This window comes from Gekko japonicus, unplaced genomic scaffold (genome assembly GCF_001447785.1).
Source record: "Gekko japonicus isolate JY-2015 unplaced genomic scaffold, Gekko_japonicus_V1.1 scaffold745, whole genome shotgun sequence".
NCBI lineage: Eukaryota > Metazoa > Chordata > Lepidosauria > Squamata > Gekkonidae > Gekko > Gekko japonicus.
Window position 1 is genome coordinate 442,457 of NW_015164690.1, and position 17,684 is coordinate 460,140.

Genomic DNA, 17,684 nt, shown 5'->3' on the forward strand with positions numbered 1-17,684 from the left:
TGCATTACATTACTGACCTTCAGTGGCCAGCCCGGTTTCAGCCTGCTGTTGCCCCGAGGTTATTTGGCCGGTTTCAGCCTGCTGTTGCCCCAGGGTTATTTGGATGCCGTTTTGCCATGGACTTAAATTGCCTTGGACTTAAATTGGCTACAGGCATGGACGGCTTCAAAAGGGAATTAGATAAGCATCTGGAGCAGAGGTCCATCAGTGGCTATTAGCCACAAGGTATAGATAGGGGCTCTGGGGCAAGTGATGCTCTGTCTTCTTGGTGCTTGGGAGGGGTCAACAGTGGGAGGGCTTCTAATGTCCTGGCCCCACTGGTGGACCTCCTGATGGCACCTGGTATTTCTGGCCACTGTGTGATACAGAGTGTTGGACTGGATGGGCCTTTGGCCTGATCCAACATTGGCGTCTCATGTTCTTATGAACTTGTGCAGACTCCTAAGACTGTACCTGGACCGCAAACCATTTTGTCTTTGTGAAATTAAATCGGGGGTGACAATCAAACACACCCCGTTGCCTTTTTTTAAGCTGTAGACTCGTTGGGCTCTACTTGACTCAATACAATTTTTTTTAAGTGCTTTAATACTATGAGGAAGGGGTAAGTCTGCTCTCTCTCTCTCTCTCTCTCTCTCTCTCTCTCTCTCCCCTGAGCAGCTCTGCGAGCTCGAACCCTCTGCTTTAAAATGTGGGGAGATTCACAGTGGCTCAGGAAGCCTGTGAAGATTTCCGGCCCCTACCAACCGCCCCCTTCCGTCTCTCTTCCCTTGCAGAACTATCCATCCAGCCATTGCTCAACCCCAGCCTCATTCCGCCACACGTCCGGTCCCAGGCTGGCTCAGTGGGATCCGTGCCTGGCTCCACGACTGCACAAAGTGAGTGGTTTTCTCCGTGGAAGCGGATTATATGGCGCGTCCCCACTTCGTGGGAGGGGGCCATTCTTGAGGACCTGCTTCCCAATGGATTCTGGGAGCAGAGGGGGAAGGGTTCAGCATTCCCCCTGAACCTGGTTTCTTTTTTTTCCTTTTTTTTTTTTGTAGATGAAGGGAGATTGGGAAGCGACAGGAGCCAGGTGACGCCTGGAGACGGCGCAGGACCCATCGCCAACACGTCCTGAGGGGCTGCCGGGCCAGGGGGGCAGGCCCCTCCACTCTCCCCCACCCCCCCAGGCCACCCACATGGACTTCTCTGAACTGTGAACGGTGGGGGAAAGCGACCGCAGCCCAGGAGACCGCACGGAGCCTGCCTCCCGTTGGCCAAGGGGGAGGCCAGTCAGAGACGAGACGGCCGCTTGGACGGGAGGGGGGACGTTCCCGTCTCCCCGGATCACTTGCCACGACTCCCTCCCACGTGGCCCCACGATGCCTTGGCACGGGGAGAGGGCAGGGGGAACTCCCATGGTTTTAAGGGCTCCCTTTTCGAAAAAAAGCAGTTCAGGCTGGTGCCTCCGGGAAGGGGGTAGAGAGACCCGAGGGCTGCCTGCGATGCTTCCTCTCTTCCCCCCTCCCCCAGTACGTCCCACCCACCCACCATCAGGGCCGGCCTGAGGGGTTTGTGCGCCCTAGGCGAGGCCGCCTCGTGGCGCCCCCCTCGGATGCCAACCTCCCAGTGGGGCCTGGAGACCTCCCAGCTGACCGCCTGGGGGGGTGAGAGAGCCTGTGAGGTAGGTGGGCTCAGAGAGCTCTCCGGAGAGAGCCCACAGGAGGAGGAGGGAAGAGGGAGGAGGGGCGGCAGGCTCCCCCCCTCCCCACCCGTCTGGCTCACACATTTTCATCCTAGCTCGGGAAGGAGGGCTCCGGAGCAAACAAATTGATGCAGGAGCCACATCGCTCGCTCACCACTTTAAGGCCAGGAGCTCACAAAGTAGGATTTCTGCTCGCAAGACTCCTCAGCTTCGAGGGAGCGTCGTTGGGGGGGGGGTGCGTGCCTCGAAGACCGGGGAAACACGCGAGGCTCTGCGGGCTGGAGCGGCCACAGCAGCGGGAGGGGGCAGCAGGCTCCGCAGGCACTGCTCTTCCTCACTCCCTTTCGGGACGTCTAGCCGCAGTCGCTCTGCCCCAGCCGGGCTGGGCCAGGAGACAAACCTGCGGCCTTGCCCACCCGGAGGAGCGCGGCGGCCCCGAAGGGAGCAGTAAGCCCTGCTGTGCGGCCGGCAGCCTGAAGAGGAGCTCCTGAAAGGCACACAGAGAAGGCTAGTTTTAAGTTCCCGCCCACCCCCTTCCCAGCTGTAAATACGTCTCCCCTTTCCGCCCCGTCCCTCTCCTTCCAAATGGTTTCTTTTTACCGTTCTCCCTGTAAATAGATTATAATTTTTTTTCTTAACGCAACATTGCAATGATCGCCCCCCCGACCCTATTCTCCCACCCTCCACCTTCAAATCGCTGTAGGATTGAAGGTTCCCCCCCGCCCTGCGGAGCCAGGGTGCAGCCTGTGGATAACCCCCACCCCTCCACACACACCAATCATCACTGCCTTCCTTTCCCTCCTGACATAGTGTGTTAGTTTCTTTCTTAGGTTTTTTGGCTGTGTACAGACATCCGGTTCAATAAATTATTGGCATGAACGGAAAGGACAGCACGGGATTCCTTATTCTTGCATGGCATGTCCAGGGGAGGGGGGATTGGGGCCCAGAAATACGGGCGAGTTAGGATTAACTGCTGCACGCAATGCAAAATACAGTGAAGTCGGACATTTTTAGCGGTGGGGGGGGGAGAGGGCTGCTGCTAGTTAAGGAGTAGATGCCCCCAAGCTTTAAGATAAGTCTCCCCAGATCTCGGAAATGGCGGGAGCTGTTCCTTCCCGTGCACACGTCAAGCTGCCTTAGAATCATAGCGTTGGAGGGGACCTCCAGGGTCATCTAGTCCAACCCCCCGCACAATGCAGGAAATTCACAAACACCTCCCCCCCCACACACCCCCAGTGACCTCCTGCTCCACACCCAGATGACAAAAAACCCTCCAGGATCTCCAGCCAAATTGGCCTGCAGAAAAATTGCTTCCTGACCCCAAAGTGGTGATCGGCATTTCCCTGGGCGTGTAAAAAAGGGCCATGAGAACTGAGCTGCGACGCAACCCTCCCTGCCCTCCCTCTTGTGATCTGCCTAAGTTCAACAGCATTGCTGTTAGATGGCCACCTATGCCTCTGTTTGAAAACCTCCAAAGAAGGAGAGCCCACCACCTCCCGAGGAAGCCTGTTCCACTGAGCAACCACTCTAACTGTCAGGAAGTTCTTCCCAATGTTTAGCTGAAAACTCTTCTGATTGAATTTCAGCCCGTTGGTTCTGGGTTCCGTCCACTGAGTGAGACGGTCTCTCAAGGTCAGTATCGTCCACTCAGACCGGCAGCAGCTCTGCAGGTTCTCAGAGAGAGAAACGCTCACATCACTTACCCCCAGATATTTTAAAATGGGGATAACGGGGATTGAACGTGGGACCTTCCCCGTGCAAAACAGAGGCTCTTCGCTGAGCCGCGGCCCCTCAGTCTTTAGAGTTGCTTCATTCGCTGCCTTTCTTACCATTCTGACATCGCTGGGCAAAGTTAAGGCTGCCGTTTTTAAAACTTGAGCAGGGCCCGAGTCTTTGAACGCTGCAGGGCACTGACTAGCTCGGGCTGCTATCGGAAGCAACTAAGGTGAAGCACACTTTGGTGACTATTTTTCAGCAAAGGGCTGCTTCAGACCTTAAGGGTTTCCTCCGTCAAAGAACAATGCCACGCAGAGAACTGGTATGCAAACTGTGCGAGGAGGGTCAGAGGAGAGTTTCTCATGTTGATCGCAGGTGCGTGCTGGAAGTAGTAATTAACCGCGGCTTCGTAACCCAGGCAGGGCATTTGTGCGCACCGGTAGGCACATTCGATCACTGTAGGCTGCTTTTCATGCCTCCAGTGCATTACAGCTACTCTGCTGATCTGCATAAGGAATGTCTGGGTACCCTTAGAATCTAAGAAACTAAAATCTCCTCGAGACCTCACGTCCAATGTTCCCTCTAAGCTGTGGGGTCTTGTGAGCAAAAATTCTACTTTGTGAGCTACTGGCATTAAAGTTGTGAGCGAGCGATTTGGCTACTGCACAAATTAGTTTGCTCTGGAGCCATCTTTTCCTGAGCTAAGACAAAAATGTGTGAGCCGAAGGCTAAGAAACTGTGAGCTAGCTCACACTAACTCAGCTTAGAGGGAACACTGCTCATGTCCCCTGAGTTTGTTAGCCTAAATTTCGCTCCCAGTATCCTCCCTGGTCGCAAACTGAACACAGGAGCAACCAAGAGTCAGACGCAATCTGCTTTGTGCAGTTAAATTTGGGAAATGATTGCTTTTTATTAAATTAACCGGAGATCTCCCTATTTAAATTGTTTACTACTCCCGAGGGAAGGGAGTGTATGAACTCAAGGGCTTCCTACCAACATCTTCTGTGGGGCTGGGGGGGATTATGAGGACAGCAATTATTACATGATAGCCTTGTTTAATCTTTTCATCCCATGGTGTCCAGCCATGCCACCTGCTGTTCTCAAGGGAGAAGACTGCCAGCAGTAACAAGGTTTCCCCGTGGTGTAATCACTACAAGCACAGTTATAAGCTGATGTGACCAAAGTTGTTGATTTGCTAGGGTGTCACCCCATAGTTAAGCTGTTCCAATGTGCCACTTTTATGCACTTTGTTAGAAATGTGACACTCTTATGTAGCGGGTGTTGCAGTGTTACGACGTCAACGTTTTAGAAATGCAGAGGAGCAAACTATAAATGGAACTAAATGTTCAGTGGTCAGGATAGACAGAAAAGGCTTGTGCTGTCGGTTGGGGTCAGCTGTCTAGGTTATAGCCAGAACAGCCCCTTGAATGTGGATCTGAAGAAAATTAAGAAGGGGAAACGAACTCAACCCGAAATAGACTGAAAATGCTACAAGGGTCAAGCTACAGCAGATAAAATATCAAAATAAATATTATATGGTGTACATAATAGTCAATATCAGGCTGTGTTGAGTCAGAACAAGCTTAACATGAGCTGTAACAATTTCCCAGACAAAGTTGATGAACGTGTCAAATGAGCAACACAAAACCGTACGCGTTTCGGCCTCAAGGGCCTCCCTCAGTGGTCACGAATGCATGTTTTTTTAAGAAACACATCCAGAGAACAGTAATATACATCAATCCTGACCAGGTGTTGTTGTTGGGAAATACAAAAGGAAATAGGGGGGGAAAGCCAAATTGTTATAATAGAAATAAGCATTATTAATGCTGCAATGAAATTTTTTGGGGAAAATTCTGCAGAAACCTGGTATAAAGACTGGACTTCCTGTGTTTGAATGTGAGTGGTTTCTGCGGTTAAGTGCCTGCTGCTATCCGATGCGTAGTGCTGATCCTTTAGCATTTTCCCCCGTTTGGTGTTGTGGTTAGGAGCAGCGGACTCTAATCTGGGAGAACCAGGATTGATTCCCCACTCGTCCACATGCAGCCAGCTGGGTGACCTTGGGTCAGTCACGAGTTCTCTCAGAGCTCTCTCAGCCCCACTTACCTCACAGGGTGTCTGTTGTGGGGAGGGGAAGGGAAAGGAGATTGTGAGCCGCTCTGAGACTCTGAGTAAAGGGCAGGGTGTAAATCCAATCACTCTTTTCTTCTCTCTCCCCTTCCTCCCATCTCTCCTTCCTTGGGGAGCAGAATTAAATACTACATGGGAGATATTGCATCATCCTTGCATTCCATCATATAGCCGACCTTGAGGACAAATGTGACATTTGATTTCAATTGCTGGTCGATGACACACACACCCAGAAACACTGGAAACTATACCAGGTTTGTTTGCAGGTTAAATGTTCTCAGGTTTAAATGGTCATTTGCATATTTATGAAACTTAGCTCCTATATGATTTTTTACTTTATAGGTTATAACATCAATGGCAATTTATGTGACAGAGCAGTTACCATGCTAAGGGGCCCATGGTCTGCTTTATAAGCCTTCGTTCTCTCAGAGCTGTTCTCTCAGAAGCAGTTCTCGAAAGAGCTCTCTCAGCCCCACCCACCTCACAGGGTGTCTGTTGTGTGGAGGGGAAGGGAAAGGAGTTTATAAGCCACTTGGAGACTGAGTGAAGGGTGGGGGATAAATCCAATCTCTCTTACATAGTACCACACAATATATGAGGTAGGAATGGTTTTGGGTTTTTTTTGCAGAATTTTACAAAAAAAATTCAATACAGCATTAATAATGCGTTTCCATTATAACAATTTGGCTCCCCCCCCCTTTGTATTTCCCGATAACAACACCCGGTCAGGATTGATGTATATTATTATGCTTTTTTAAAGTATGTGTTATTGACCACTGAGGAAGGCCCTTGAAGCCGAAATGCGTATGGTTTTGTGTTGGCCATTTGACGGGTTCATCAACTTTTCCCTGGGAAATTATTACAGCTTAAGTAAAGCTCGTTCTGTCTCTCAACGCAGCCTGGACTATTCAGGCCCAATATTTTTAATTTACTATCGTGTACACCATATAATAAATGTTTATTTGGGTATTATTTTATCTGCTGTAGCTTGATTTTTGTGGATCTGAAAACCCAGCGTGGTGTAGTGGTTAAAGTGCGGGACTACAATCTGGGACGCCCAAGCTCGAATTCCCTCATGCCACAGAAGCTCAGCTGGGTGACCTTGGGCCCAGTCATACCCACTCAGCCTAGCCAACCTCACAGGGTTGTTATGAGGATGAAACGGAGGAGAGGAGAACAATGTAAGCTGTTCTGGGCCCCCATTGGGGAGAAAGACGGTATAAGAAGAAGATATTTGATTTATACCCCACCCTTCACTCAGAGTGGTTTACAATCTCCTTTCCCTTCCCCTCCCCACAACAGACACCCTGTGAGGCAGGTGGGCCTGAGAGAGCTCTGAGAGAAACTGCTCATGAGAGAACAACTCTGACAGAACGGTGGCTTGCCCAAGGTCATCCAGCAGCTGCAAGCGGAGTGGGGAATCAAACCTGGTGCTCCCAGATTAGAGTCCACGCACTTAACCACTACATGAAACACCAAAGTAATGTTTTGCCTCCTTAGTCAGTAGGGGTACTGGACCTCCAAATCAGAAGCTCTACTACAGAGCTCAGTGCTGTCTGCTGGAATGCAGCTGTCATGAGGTAACTGTGACGGTCCATGTTTTGATGGTTCTGTGTAAAAATGCCCATTTAATAGTTTCCCCTCCCTAATGATCAGGGTTGTCTTACTGTTGCCTAATAAATTCTCTGGGTAGCTTGGAAATTGGGTGTCTTGGATCACACGTGTCCCAAACTTCAGAGTTCGGTCTTATTACAAGTTTGATCTGCTTTTTTCATAATCCCACCAAGACTTAAACTTGTGTCAGCTTTTCTAACAACAACAACAACAAAAGTATTTGACTGCCTACCCAGGTCTCTTTTGGGGTAAAGCTGGATTTCCCTGGATTATGTGAATAATTGGGACAGAACTTGAAGTGGGAAAGGCCTCCTCACAGCAGGGCCAATTCCCACCTTTTATTCCAATGAATCTGTACACACGCCTAAAAAACTAGCAGACATGTGCCTGTGCAGCTACCTTTTTAGTTACCCCCTTGGGTTTCACAAAGGGTGACCAAACTCTGTGCCTCGTTTAGATGTCCAAGGCTAGTTTTTTAGTGTAAAGCTTGATATTGTTTACTGTATTCCCCACCACCACCTAACGGAAAGATTAATCTTGCTAAGTAAGCTGTTTCAATCCCGCAAATCTCAAATAGGCTTCTAGCTCTCACGACGGCAGGATAAATCATAAAAGTGATTACGCAGGCTCCATCTTTTCTCCGGTGCCAATGTTCTATCCCCTTCCTGTGCCCGGTTCAGTACCTTATGACTAAGGGTTCCTGTTTGGCAGTAAGCCAGTGACTGCGTTTTTCTACCATGAATACATAAGCTGGGGAACACTGGCCAATCATGGGTCCCTGACAGGACTATTATCCCTATCCTACGGGGAACTGAAGAGGTGCGTGTCACAAAGATTATTTTTAGGTGTGCGCCTGAAAAGAACCATTACGGAGTCCCAGGAAGTGTGTGGGTTGCAGTGGAGGAGCAATTACTGACGGGATGACAGACAGGTACCTAGGAGGGACGGGAACTCAATAAGGAGGGGACGGTTCAGACGGGGGTGGAGGGGAATCCAGCCTGGTTGGAACTGTGGTAGATGTGCCAGTGGGGGAAAACCTCTATGTTAGGTGGGGGGGGTGTATGCCATATAATTACATAAGCATTGATTAAAACTTGCTTTGCAATTTTATCAGCTGCCCAGAAAACCACATCTTACAATTTAGACATGCGGCAGTCGGGCCCCTAACCAGCTGACTTTACCTTTCCCAACAGCTACACGCTCACTTTATCGTAGCCAAGGCATTTACTGTGGAGTAACTCAGAATTACGGCAACTGGGCCAGATTCCGGTTTGGTGTACCGTGGGCAAGCCGTAGTTCTGATAAGAGCTGTTCTTGAAAAAGAGTAGTTTCTGTCAGAGCTCTCTCAGCCCCACCTACCTCACAGGATGTCTGTTGTGGGGAGGGGAAGGGAAAGGAGTCTGTAAGCCGCTCTGAGACTCCTTTGGGGAGTGAAGGGTGGGGTATGAATCCAATCTCTTCTTCTCTCTTCTTCTTAAAAGAACAGATTCCCTCCCTAAACGTCATGCCTGGGGGCTGCCAATAAAAAGGAGTGATTTTTCACATGAAGGGTCATGGCAACTGGACTGTGTAGTCACCACAGATGGTCTGCCACAACCGGGAACCTTTTTTCATACTGCCCTGGTGTAAAAAACTGGGACATCTGTTGCAAGGGCTTTCGAAGACCCAGTAGTAGATCCATCATACCCGAGCCCCCAAGTCCAAACAGTCTTGTGATTGACCATTCGGTAAGGGACCTAATATACCTGTAAGTTTCCTCAGTGGGTTTCAGGGTCACAGAAATAAGAACTTTCCTAGATTATTTTATCTTTCCCTTGCCACTTGGAAACGAAAAAAAATAAAAAATGGTGTCATCAAAGAAGATGTGGCCGTATCTGTTGCCTCATAATTAATTTTTTAAAACTTTTTTTAGACCCGCTCCCTGGCTGGGATTGCATTTTACTACAAACTTCGGCTTTTCTCAGTGGCACAGAAGGGGCAGTTGTTATCAAAGGCTGTCCTGACAAGGGAAGACAGGCAACGCTTGTTAAATGCGGCAGACCATCTGTGGGGACTACACAGTTGAAAGCCAGTTTGGTGTCGTGGTTAAGTGCACGGACTCTAATCTGGGAGAACCGGGTTTGATTCCCCACTCCTCCACTGGCACCTGCTGGTGTGACTTTGGGTCAGTCACAAGCTCTGGCACAGCTGTCCTTGATAAAGAGCAGTTTGTGTCAGAGCTCTCTCAGCCCCACCCACCTCACAGGGTGTCTGTTGTGGGGAGGGGAAGGGAAAGGAGTTTGTTAGCCGCTCTGAGACTCCAAGTGAAGGGCGGGGTATAAATTCAATCTCTTCTCAAATTCTCAGATACCTTTCTCTCAAGATTAGGCATTACGCTCTGGGTGTAAGAACTTTCTGGCACGAAAGTTCCTGGCACGAGAGACGTCCGGTTGTCCTCGGCTAGGCACAGGGCTTTTTCGGCCCCGGCGCCTACCTGGTGGAACTCTCTGCCTGAGAGCATCTATGTCTTGCGGGATTTACTATCTTTCCGCAGGGCGTGCAAGGCAGGGATGTTCCGCCAGGCATTTGGTTGAGGACGACAGGATGTATAAAATCTGGCAATCTCGCACACACACACCCCTCTGCAGCCCCCCCCCCCCGCAAGGCGGTTTGTGGGATTTAAAATCTCTTCCGCCATCTTGGGATGTGTATTGTTTTTAACCTCCTGACGTATTATAGGCATTTTAAAGTTGGTTTTAACTGTATTGTTTATTGTGTCTGTTTTTTCTTGTAAGCCGCCCTGAGCCCTGCTTGTAGGGAAGGGCGGCCTGGCAAATCTAATTTAATAAATAAATAAATAACCCTATTCTGCCATTAAAAAAAGAAAAGAAAGAACCTGGGTTTTATTTCTCCACGGCTAAGTGGAAATAATACCACCCATTAGCTCAGGAACCCAAGGCCCAGCAGAGTGCAGTTCGAGGGGAAAGATGTCAGTCAGCACGCCCGATGTTAGAAAAATGATTTTATAGCTCCACCGAGGCCAAGATGAAATGGGAGGAACTCCTGAACTGAATATAACCAAACTTTTTAAATTTACAATAAATTGTGCGGTTGAGACAGTACCAAACTTCACAGTCCATTCTATGGCACCCCAACCTTGCACACACAAAAAAAGGCAATGTCCCAAGAAAACCTCCATACGAGGCATGTAAGTGGGGGTGGGGCTTGGCCCAGACACAAACTGAACAGGTTCCATTTGGGCACCGTGCGATCAGTGCGCAAGTGCTGGGAGACTCAAGCCTGACCGATGATGGAATTACGGAAACTGCCCTCCGCTTCCCGCTGCCATGCATCGGGTTCTTGTGCAAGGAAGAGCTGAATGACGCTTGGCCCCTATACAAACGCGTTAACCTGGACGTTGCCTTCCAGCGTAGTCTCGTAAATCTCTATCGTCCCCCCCAAGGGGAGTGGATCGGTGCTCTCTAAGATCGCAATGGTCTCCCCAAATTCAGTGCACATGATCGCGTAGGTCGGCTGGGCGGTCGCCGCAAAGGACCCTGCGGACTGGAGCACGCCCTGGTTGACCACCAGCTGCGTGTGGGTCTTGCGGTGGCTGCGCAGGTTGGACAGCGTCTTAAAGGTCTTGGGGCACACAGGGCAGGGGTGGGGGCGCTCGCCAGTGTGGATGCGCCGATGCTCAGCCAGGTGCATGGACTGCACGAAGGCCTTGCCGCAGTCCGGGCAGAGGTAGGGGCGCTCCCCCGTGTGCAGCCGCCGGTGCTCCTGCAGGTGGGTGGCCTGCCGGAAAGCCTTGCCGCAGTCCGGGCAAGGGAAAGGGCGCTCGCCCGTGTGGATGCGCTGGTGCAGCTGCAGCCCAGAGGCCGCGACAAAGCTCTTGGCACAGACGGGGCACTTGTGAGGCCGCAGGCCGGTGTGGCGCTGTTGGTGGCGGCTCAGCCCGCTGGCGGTGGTGAAGGCCTTCCCGCAGATCGGGCAGAGGTGAGGGCGCTGGCCCGAATGGACCAGCTGGTGCATGGCCAGCTTTGCCAGGGACCCCAAGTACTTGCCGCACGACAGGCAGGGGTAAGACTGGGCCGTTGCATGCTCCTGGCGCCGGCCGCAGCGGTGCTCCTGCAATTTGGAAGTCAGCACAAAGAGGACGCCGCAGTCCGGGCAGCGCTGGGGCTCCTGCCCGGAATGGCTAAGCCGGTGCAGTTCCAGGAGGTGGCGGCGTGGGAAGCACTTATCACAGTCCGGACAGGAGAAGGCCAGGCACCCCGCATGCGTAGTCCGGTGCAGGGCTGACTGGGGCCCCTCCCCATTGGCTGCGTGCAAGAGGCGGTGCTGGCGGAGGTTGGAGGACTGGGTGAAGCGCTTGTCGCAGACCTGGCACTGGTAGGGGCGCTCCCCGGTGTGCGTCACGTGATGCCGGGCCAGGTTGGCCTGGGAGACGAAGGTCTTGCCGCACTCCGAGCACTGGAAAGGCCTCTCCCCGGTGTGCGTCCGCAGGTGGTTCCGCACGTGCACCAGCTTCTTGAATTTTTTGCCGCAGGTGGGGCACTTGTGCTTGCGCTCCAGGACGTGCACCACCCGCTTGTGCCGCACCATCCGGATGTGGGTGGAAAAGGCCTTTCCGCACTGAGGGCACAGGAAACCAGTGCTGGGCGCCTCAGTGGCTGTCCCTGTGCTGGGAGGGGAGGAGGAAGAGGAGGAGGAAGAGCCATTCACGCCAGACTTTCCGACAGCCGGAGCCTCAGGAGGTTGGTTGGGTGCCTGTTCTCCTGCCCCGCGAGCAGGCGGGACCCCACTCTTACCAGCATGGGTGCGACGGTGGTAGAGAAACTTTGTCATGTTACTGAAGGTTTTACCGCAGTGGCAGCGGTGCAGGGGGTTGGCGGTGTGGCTCTTCCGGTGCACAATCAAGGTCATCTCGGTGGAGAAGCCGAGCCCGCAGTCCACGCAGAGGTAGAGTGCCTCCCCTTTGTGGACGCGCATGTGCTGCTCCAGGGACGTCGCCTTCTTGAAGATCTTGTTGCAGTTGGGGCATTCGTAGGTGCCGTCCACGTGGACCCGCTGGTGCGCCAGCAGCCGCTTCGCCGTGGTGAAGCCGCGTTGGCACTCGCCGCACAGGAACTCCTCGCCGCCGCCAAGGTGCTCCTGCTGGTGCCGCCGCAGCGCCTCCGCCGTACTGAAGGCCTGCTGGCATTCGCCGCAGCGGAAGGCCGGAGCGGGGGGAGCGGCGTCCGGAGGCTCCTCGGGGCCTGGCGCCGGGGCCGTGTGCGGACCGCTGGTCTCCTGGGCCGCAGCCTCGGGCACCTCCCCGCTTTCTTTCTCGATCTCTGTGAAATGCTCGCCTTGGTGCTCCAGCAGTTCCTCCGGTGTCAGGAAGAGGCGGGCGCACTCCGAGCACTCGTAGGGATGAATGGGCAGAGCGGGTTGGGAGGGAGGTGGGGACTCCGGCTGGGGGAGCTGGGGAGCTGGTAAGTGGGCCAGCGGGGAAGGAGCCGTCTGGCAGGATGACGGAGCTGACGGCCGGGGCTCCCCTGCGGCCTCCTGCTTCTGGTGTGTTTGCCGGTGCACCAGCCACAGGCTCGTGGAGGGAAACAGTTTGTTACACTCGTTGCACTGGTAGCGGATCTGTCCCACGGAAGCCGACGGGGGTGGGGGCTGGCTCGGCACCTCCCGGGGGTGGACCTCCTGGTGGGCCAGCAGTTCGTCCGGTGAGAAGAGGACACACCCACACTCCAGGCACTGGTAACGGCTGCCCTGCTGGGACCCGGCATCCACCACAGTGGCGGCGGCTGGGGCCTCGTGGGGCTCCGTTAGGTGCCCTTCCTGGTGGATCAGCACCTCTTCCAAAGTGTCGTAGAGACACCCACACTCTGAGCACATGTACTGTTGCTGGAAGAACAGAGAAGCCAGGTCTTCTTCCATAATGCCTGCAAGTGGGGGAGAGAAAGAGAGAGATGTGACCAAGGAAGCTGAAAGGAAGCGTGGAAAGGTTTTATTTCTTTTATCCGATTCATTTGTACCCTGTCCTTCTTCCCAGTGGGAACCCAAAGCGGCTTAACAGCATTCTCCTCTTCTCCGTTTTATCCTGGCAGCAACCCTGCGAGGTAGCTTAGGCTAAGAGTGTGTGACTGGCCCAAGGTCACCCAGCGAGCTTCCACAGCATGAGGGAGGATTGGAATCTGGGTCTTTCAGATACTAGTCCGACAATTTTTTTTTTTTTGGTGAGTAGTGTGTGTTTGTGTGTGTGCCTGAAAGTCATGGTCGGCTTCTGGTGATCCCCAGTGGGGCTTGGACGTTTCAGAGAGGTGGCTTGCTACTGCCTGCCTCTGCGTCCCGACCCTGGTTTTCCTTGGAGGTCTCCCATCCAAGTACTTGCCAGGGCCGGCCCTGCTTAACTCTTGACCAGACACACGCTGGCTCCGAAGGGTACTCCAATAATGCTAAACTACTTTAATGCCTCCTCTCTTGCTGGGAAAAAAAAAACAAGAGGGTAGGAAAACCTTGATTTTTGAAAGGTATGGCAAAGAGAAAACAACTGCAGTGTACCTTCTAATCCCCCCCCCCCTGAGAGGAGCAGTTCACATTCCAAGCAGAGTAGAACTGCTGTAATTTTAAAATGGGCAATGGGCAGTGCAAGACCCTCTGCGGCTCCCGACTGCTGCTGAGCGGGGCTTCCTGTGTTAATGAGCGGCCTCTCACGCACGCAGCTTAGGGGGGAACACTGCTGTCGGGTTTAGGACAAGAGCTATTCCACTTTTAATAAATACAATTAGCATGTGATAATAAGGCAGGGAGCATAAAACAGAAGTCCAGCGGCACCTTAAAGACTAACAAAATTTATTCCAGCACTAGATCCAGAACAGGTGTGGCCAAACTGTAGTTCGGGAGCCGCATGTGGCTTTTTCAGATGTGCGCCCTCCCGGCAGGGTGGCTAAGAAAGCTAAATATCATTAGCAAACAAATATCATTGGACAAATATCATTATCAATATCTGTTTTTACCGCTTTTGTTATTTTTGGCAGTCTCATTTAATGTTAATAACAAGCAAATCTGCATATGTCCCAGTAAAAACGTGTACTATTTTTTCATGTCTTGCGGCTCTCAAACGTCTGACGTTTATTCTATGTGGGCTCTTACATTAAGCAAGTTTGGCCACCCCTGGTCTAGAAAGTCAGAGTTCACTTCTCTTCTTCAGAGACAGAAGAAGAAGAGAAGAGAGAAGAGATTGGATTTATACCCCGCCCTTCACTTGGAGTCTCAGAGCGGCTTACAAACTCCTTTCCTTTCCCCTCCCCACAACAGACACCCTGTGAGGTGGGTGGGGCTGAGAGAACTCTGACACAAACTGCTCTTCTTCAAGGACAGCTGTGCCAGAGTTTGTGACTGACCCAAGGTCACATCAGCAGCTGCATGTGGAGGAGCGGGGAATCAAACCCGGTTCTCCCAGATTAGAGTCCGCAACACTTAACCACTACACCAAACTGGCTTGTCAGTTAGATAGATGTATTCATATGCAGAGAAGGGATGTCAGGGCTGCCTAACACAATATCCATTCAAATTAGCAATCAATTCACAAAGAATAGATGAGGACGCTGAATTGCTCACGGATAGACAAAGTAGGGTTAACAAAATAAAGGTAATGCAAGGAGAAACAAGTTCTGTTAAGCTGACTGGTGTAAGATATTAGCACCTATAGTGAAGAAAACACATCAAATCCTTGTTTACAGCTAGTGGAAAACTAACAAAACCGCAGATGGAGAGGGATTTTCTATTACCAAAGAGTAGGATCTTCACTTTAGAAAAAAAAGATGGCAGGAGGCATGGCAGGGGGCTTATAAAATGATGGACAGGGTGGAGGGAGAGAGGTTTTCCTCTCTGCCATATGAGGGGCGCTAGGTTCAGGTGTTTGGATGGGAGACCGTCAAGGAAGCCCAGGGTTGCTCTGCAGAGGCAGGCAATAGCAAACCACCTCTGAATGTCTCTTGCCCTGAAAACCCTACCATCAGTCAGATGCGACTTGACAGAAAATTTCACACACACCATTCAGGGCAGCCCAAAGGAAGTACTTCTTCACTCAGTGAGTAATTCAACGTTGGGATTCGTTACTAGGGGGGGGGGTTATGGGGTGTGGTGGGCAGGGTTGCCAACCTCCAGGTGGGGCCTGGATATCTCCTGCTTTTACAACAGCTCTCCAGACTAGAGAGATCAGTTTCCCCTGGAGAAAATGGCTGCTTCGGAGGGCGGACCCCACGGCATTGTACCCTGCTCACAGGTCCCTCCCCTCCTCAAATCCAGCCTTCTCCAGTCTCCATCCCTAAATCTCCAGGTATTCAACCAAACCCTGAGCTGGCAACTCTTGTGGTGGCCGCAAAAAGAAGAAAGAAACTGTGAGGTAACTGCGCTAGATAATATTTCAATAATAATCACAAAATTGTACAAAAATGTGTGCAGGAAATTATATAAATATACAAGACAATAGAAAATGATGTGTTGACGATGGTCTCCGGAATGCTCTATCGCTTCGATACTATTCTTCTTCCGAGAGTGAATGAAAACAGCGACTCTTGGTCTGTCTTTTCAACTAGTAGGTATCAAAAATCCATAATATTCACCGATGTATCCTGACTTAATTGCAAGAATTTCTCTGACAGAATGTTCCTGGGGGCAAGGTGCTTGTATACTGCCTTGCCCCAGGAACATTCTGTCAGAGAAACGTATATAATTTTCTGCACACATTTTTGTACGATTTTGTGATTATTACTGAAATATTATCTAGCGCAGTTAACTCAGTTTCTTTCTTCTTTTTGCGGTCTGTTCTGTGACTGTGACCATCATTTTTGAGCCAAACTCTTGTGGTGGGCCATTCAACCCAGTGACTTAGACTCGGGGAAGAGAGGCCCCTCAGCGACTAAAGGAAACCTCCACAGCCAGCAGCAGTCAACCTCAGAGTGACAAGCCATGGCATGTGGGGCAGAGCCGCCAGCTGGGAAATTCCTAGAGATTTGGGGAGTGGAGGCTGGGGAGGGCGGAGCTTGGGGAGGGACTTCAGCAGGGCATAACGCCATAGAGACCCACTTCCAAGACATCCATTTTCTCCAGGCGGACTGATCTGTGCCGCCTGGAGATCAGCTGTAATTCCGGGGTGTCTCCCGGTCCCGCCTGGAGGCTGGCAACGCTACACAGGGAGGGCCTCGTCCTCCAAGAGCTGTTTGCGACCAGTGTGTGAAAGCACGTGCCGGCCTCGATGCGTCTGATTCAGCAATATATAATAACCTCTATTGAACGGAGGCGTCCCAGCCTTAGGGGGGGGGGTCTCCCCACCCCCAAGTGGCTATTAGTTCTCCCCTTGGCTTTAAGGCGATTCCTCTGAAGGGGGCAGCGGGGGGGACTGGGGCTCTTTGACCCTCCCCACCTACCCAGGCCGCCGCTTCGGTGGGGGGGACGAAGGGGGGCAACTCACCCGGCCCGCGGGCCCAGCCCCACCGCTGCCGCCCGCTTTCGCCCCGGCGGTTGTCTTCTCCTCTCTCTCTCCCCCAAGGCCCGGCTTGGCCTAGGCGGCACCGCGCCCGCTCAACGCCTCACACCCCCCCCACCCCGAGGGGGAGCCAATCAGCGGCTTCGATACTAAGGGGGCGGTTCGGCTCGAGGGGCTTGGTGACGCAACGGCCGCCCGGACCTCAAACGGGAGGGGAAGGGGGGAGTCCGGGCACTCTCAGGACGGCTGTTGGGAAGGGGGCTTTTCTTTTTTTGAGGGGGGTGGGTGGGTGTTTGTTTAGACACGCCCAGTCACGAGGGGCGGCGAGCGGCGATTCCTCCCCCCCCTCCCCGTACGCCGATTACGTAACACCGAGCACTCCTGCGGACGTTCCCCTCCCCGCTTACGCAACGAGCGCCGTCGCCTTGACAGTGCGCGTGCCGTCTACGTAAACACCTCAGGGCTTTGCGTCGGGCGTTGTCGGAGCATGCGTAAAGGGACGTCCGCTTCGTATACCCCCAGCGTTAGTAACGCAGTTGGCCTCCATTGCCGCAAACGGGACGGCTCGCGCCTTCCGACGCTCCGGCTCCTCCTTTGGCGCTCCCCATCGTCAGAGTCTCACCGTTCCCTAAGTGAGGAGACCGGCGTTCCCCGCCCATCCCCCCCAAAAGAGGCCGCGAGCCGGTTTTCCACCTGAGCCGCGAGCGCAACGCACGCGCAATCGACGGTTATTCCCCCCCCCCTTCCCTCACAGCCGGCCGACGCCTGCGCGGTAGGCCTTCGAAGGAGGCAGAGGCGAGGCGAGCAGGTAGGCTGGGAGGGGAACGGGGGAAAACAACACCCGGCCTACGCGCTTGGGCGCATGCGCAATGAGGTAATCGAGGCGGAGTTACCTCGACGCAGACGCATCGAAGCTACCAGAAAGACATAAACGACGGTGTCGACAGCTGTGGCGGTTGGAAGCCGCGGTGAGTGGGGGGGTCGGGAAAGGGAGGAAATGAGCGAAGAATAATAATAAAAATGTAACAGACGAGACGGGTAAAGGAAAGCGAAGCGTATATTTTATACTGTTGGCGA

General features: G+C 52.6%; 3 protein-coding genes across 4 annotated transcripts in view; 2 read left to right on the forward strand and 1 right to left on the reverse strand.

Annotated features, from left to right (window-relative positions):
* Positions 1–1,522, forward strand: part of GSK3A (glycogen synthase kinase 3 alpha) — a 33,519-nt gene extending 31,997 nt beyond the window's left edge. The window contains exons 12-13 of the mRNA XM_015409382.1: positions 774–875; positions 1,041–1,522. Of these exons, the coding sequence (XP_015264868.1) occupies positions 774–875; positions 1,041–1,117 (179 nt within the window). The 3' untranslated portion in view covers positions 1,118–1,522. The remainder of the gene's footprint in view (positions 1–773; positions 876–1,040) is intronic.
* An 8,642-nt stretch (positions 1,523–10,164) lies between these two features.
* Positions 10,165–17,082, reverse strand: LOC107108868 (zinc finger protein 574-like). Of its 2 annotated transcripts, none has more exons than XM_015409399.1 (2): positions 17,015–17,082; positions 10,165–13,059 (listed from the first exon to the last, which is right to left on the reverse strand). In XM_015409399.1, the coding sequence occupies exon 2, from the start codon at positions 13,052–13,054 to the stop codon at positions 10,514–10,516; it is 2,541 nt and encodes an 846-aa protein (XP_015264885.1). In that variant the 5' UTR covers positions 13,055–13,059; positions 17,015–17,082; the 3' UTR covers positions 10,165–10,513. The 2 variants fall into 2 exon arrangements, with proteins under 2 accessions (XP_015264885.1, XP_015264884.1); XM_015409398.1 differs by lacking the exon at positions 17,015–17,082 and adding an exon at positions 16,593–16,706.
* A 201-nt stretch (positions 17,083–17,283) lies between these two features.
* DEDD2 (death effector domain containing 2) overlaps positions 17,284–17,684 on the forward strand; it is a 13,442-nt gene continuing 13,041 nt past the window's right edge. The window contains exon 1 of the mRNA XM_015409405.1: positions 17,284–17,575. The gene's annotated coding sequence lies outside the window, so the exon portion shown is untranslated. The remainder of the gene's footprint in view (positions 17,576–17,684) is intronic.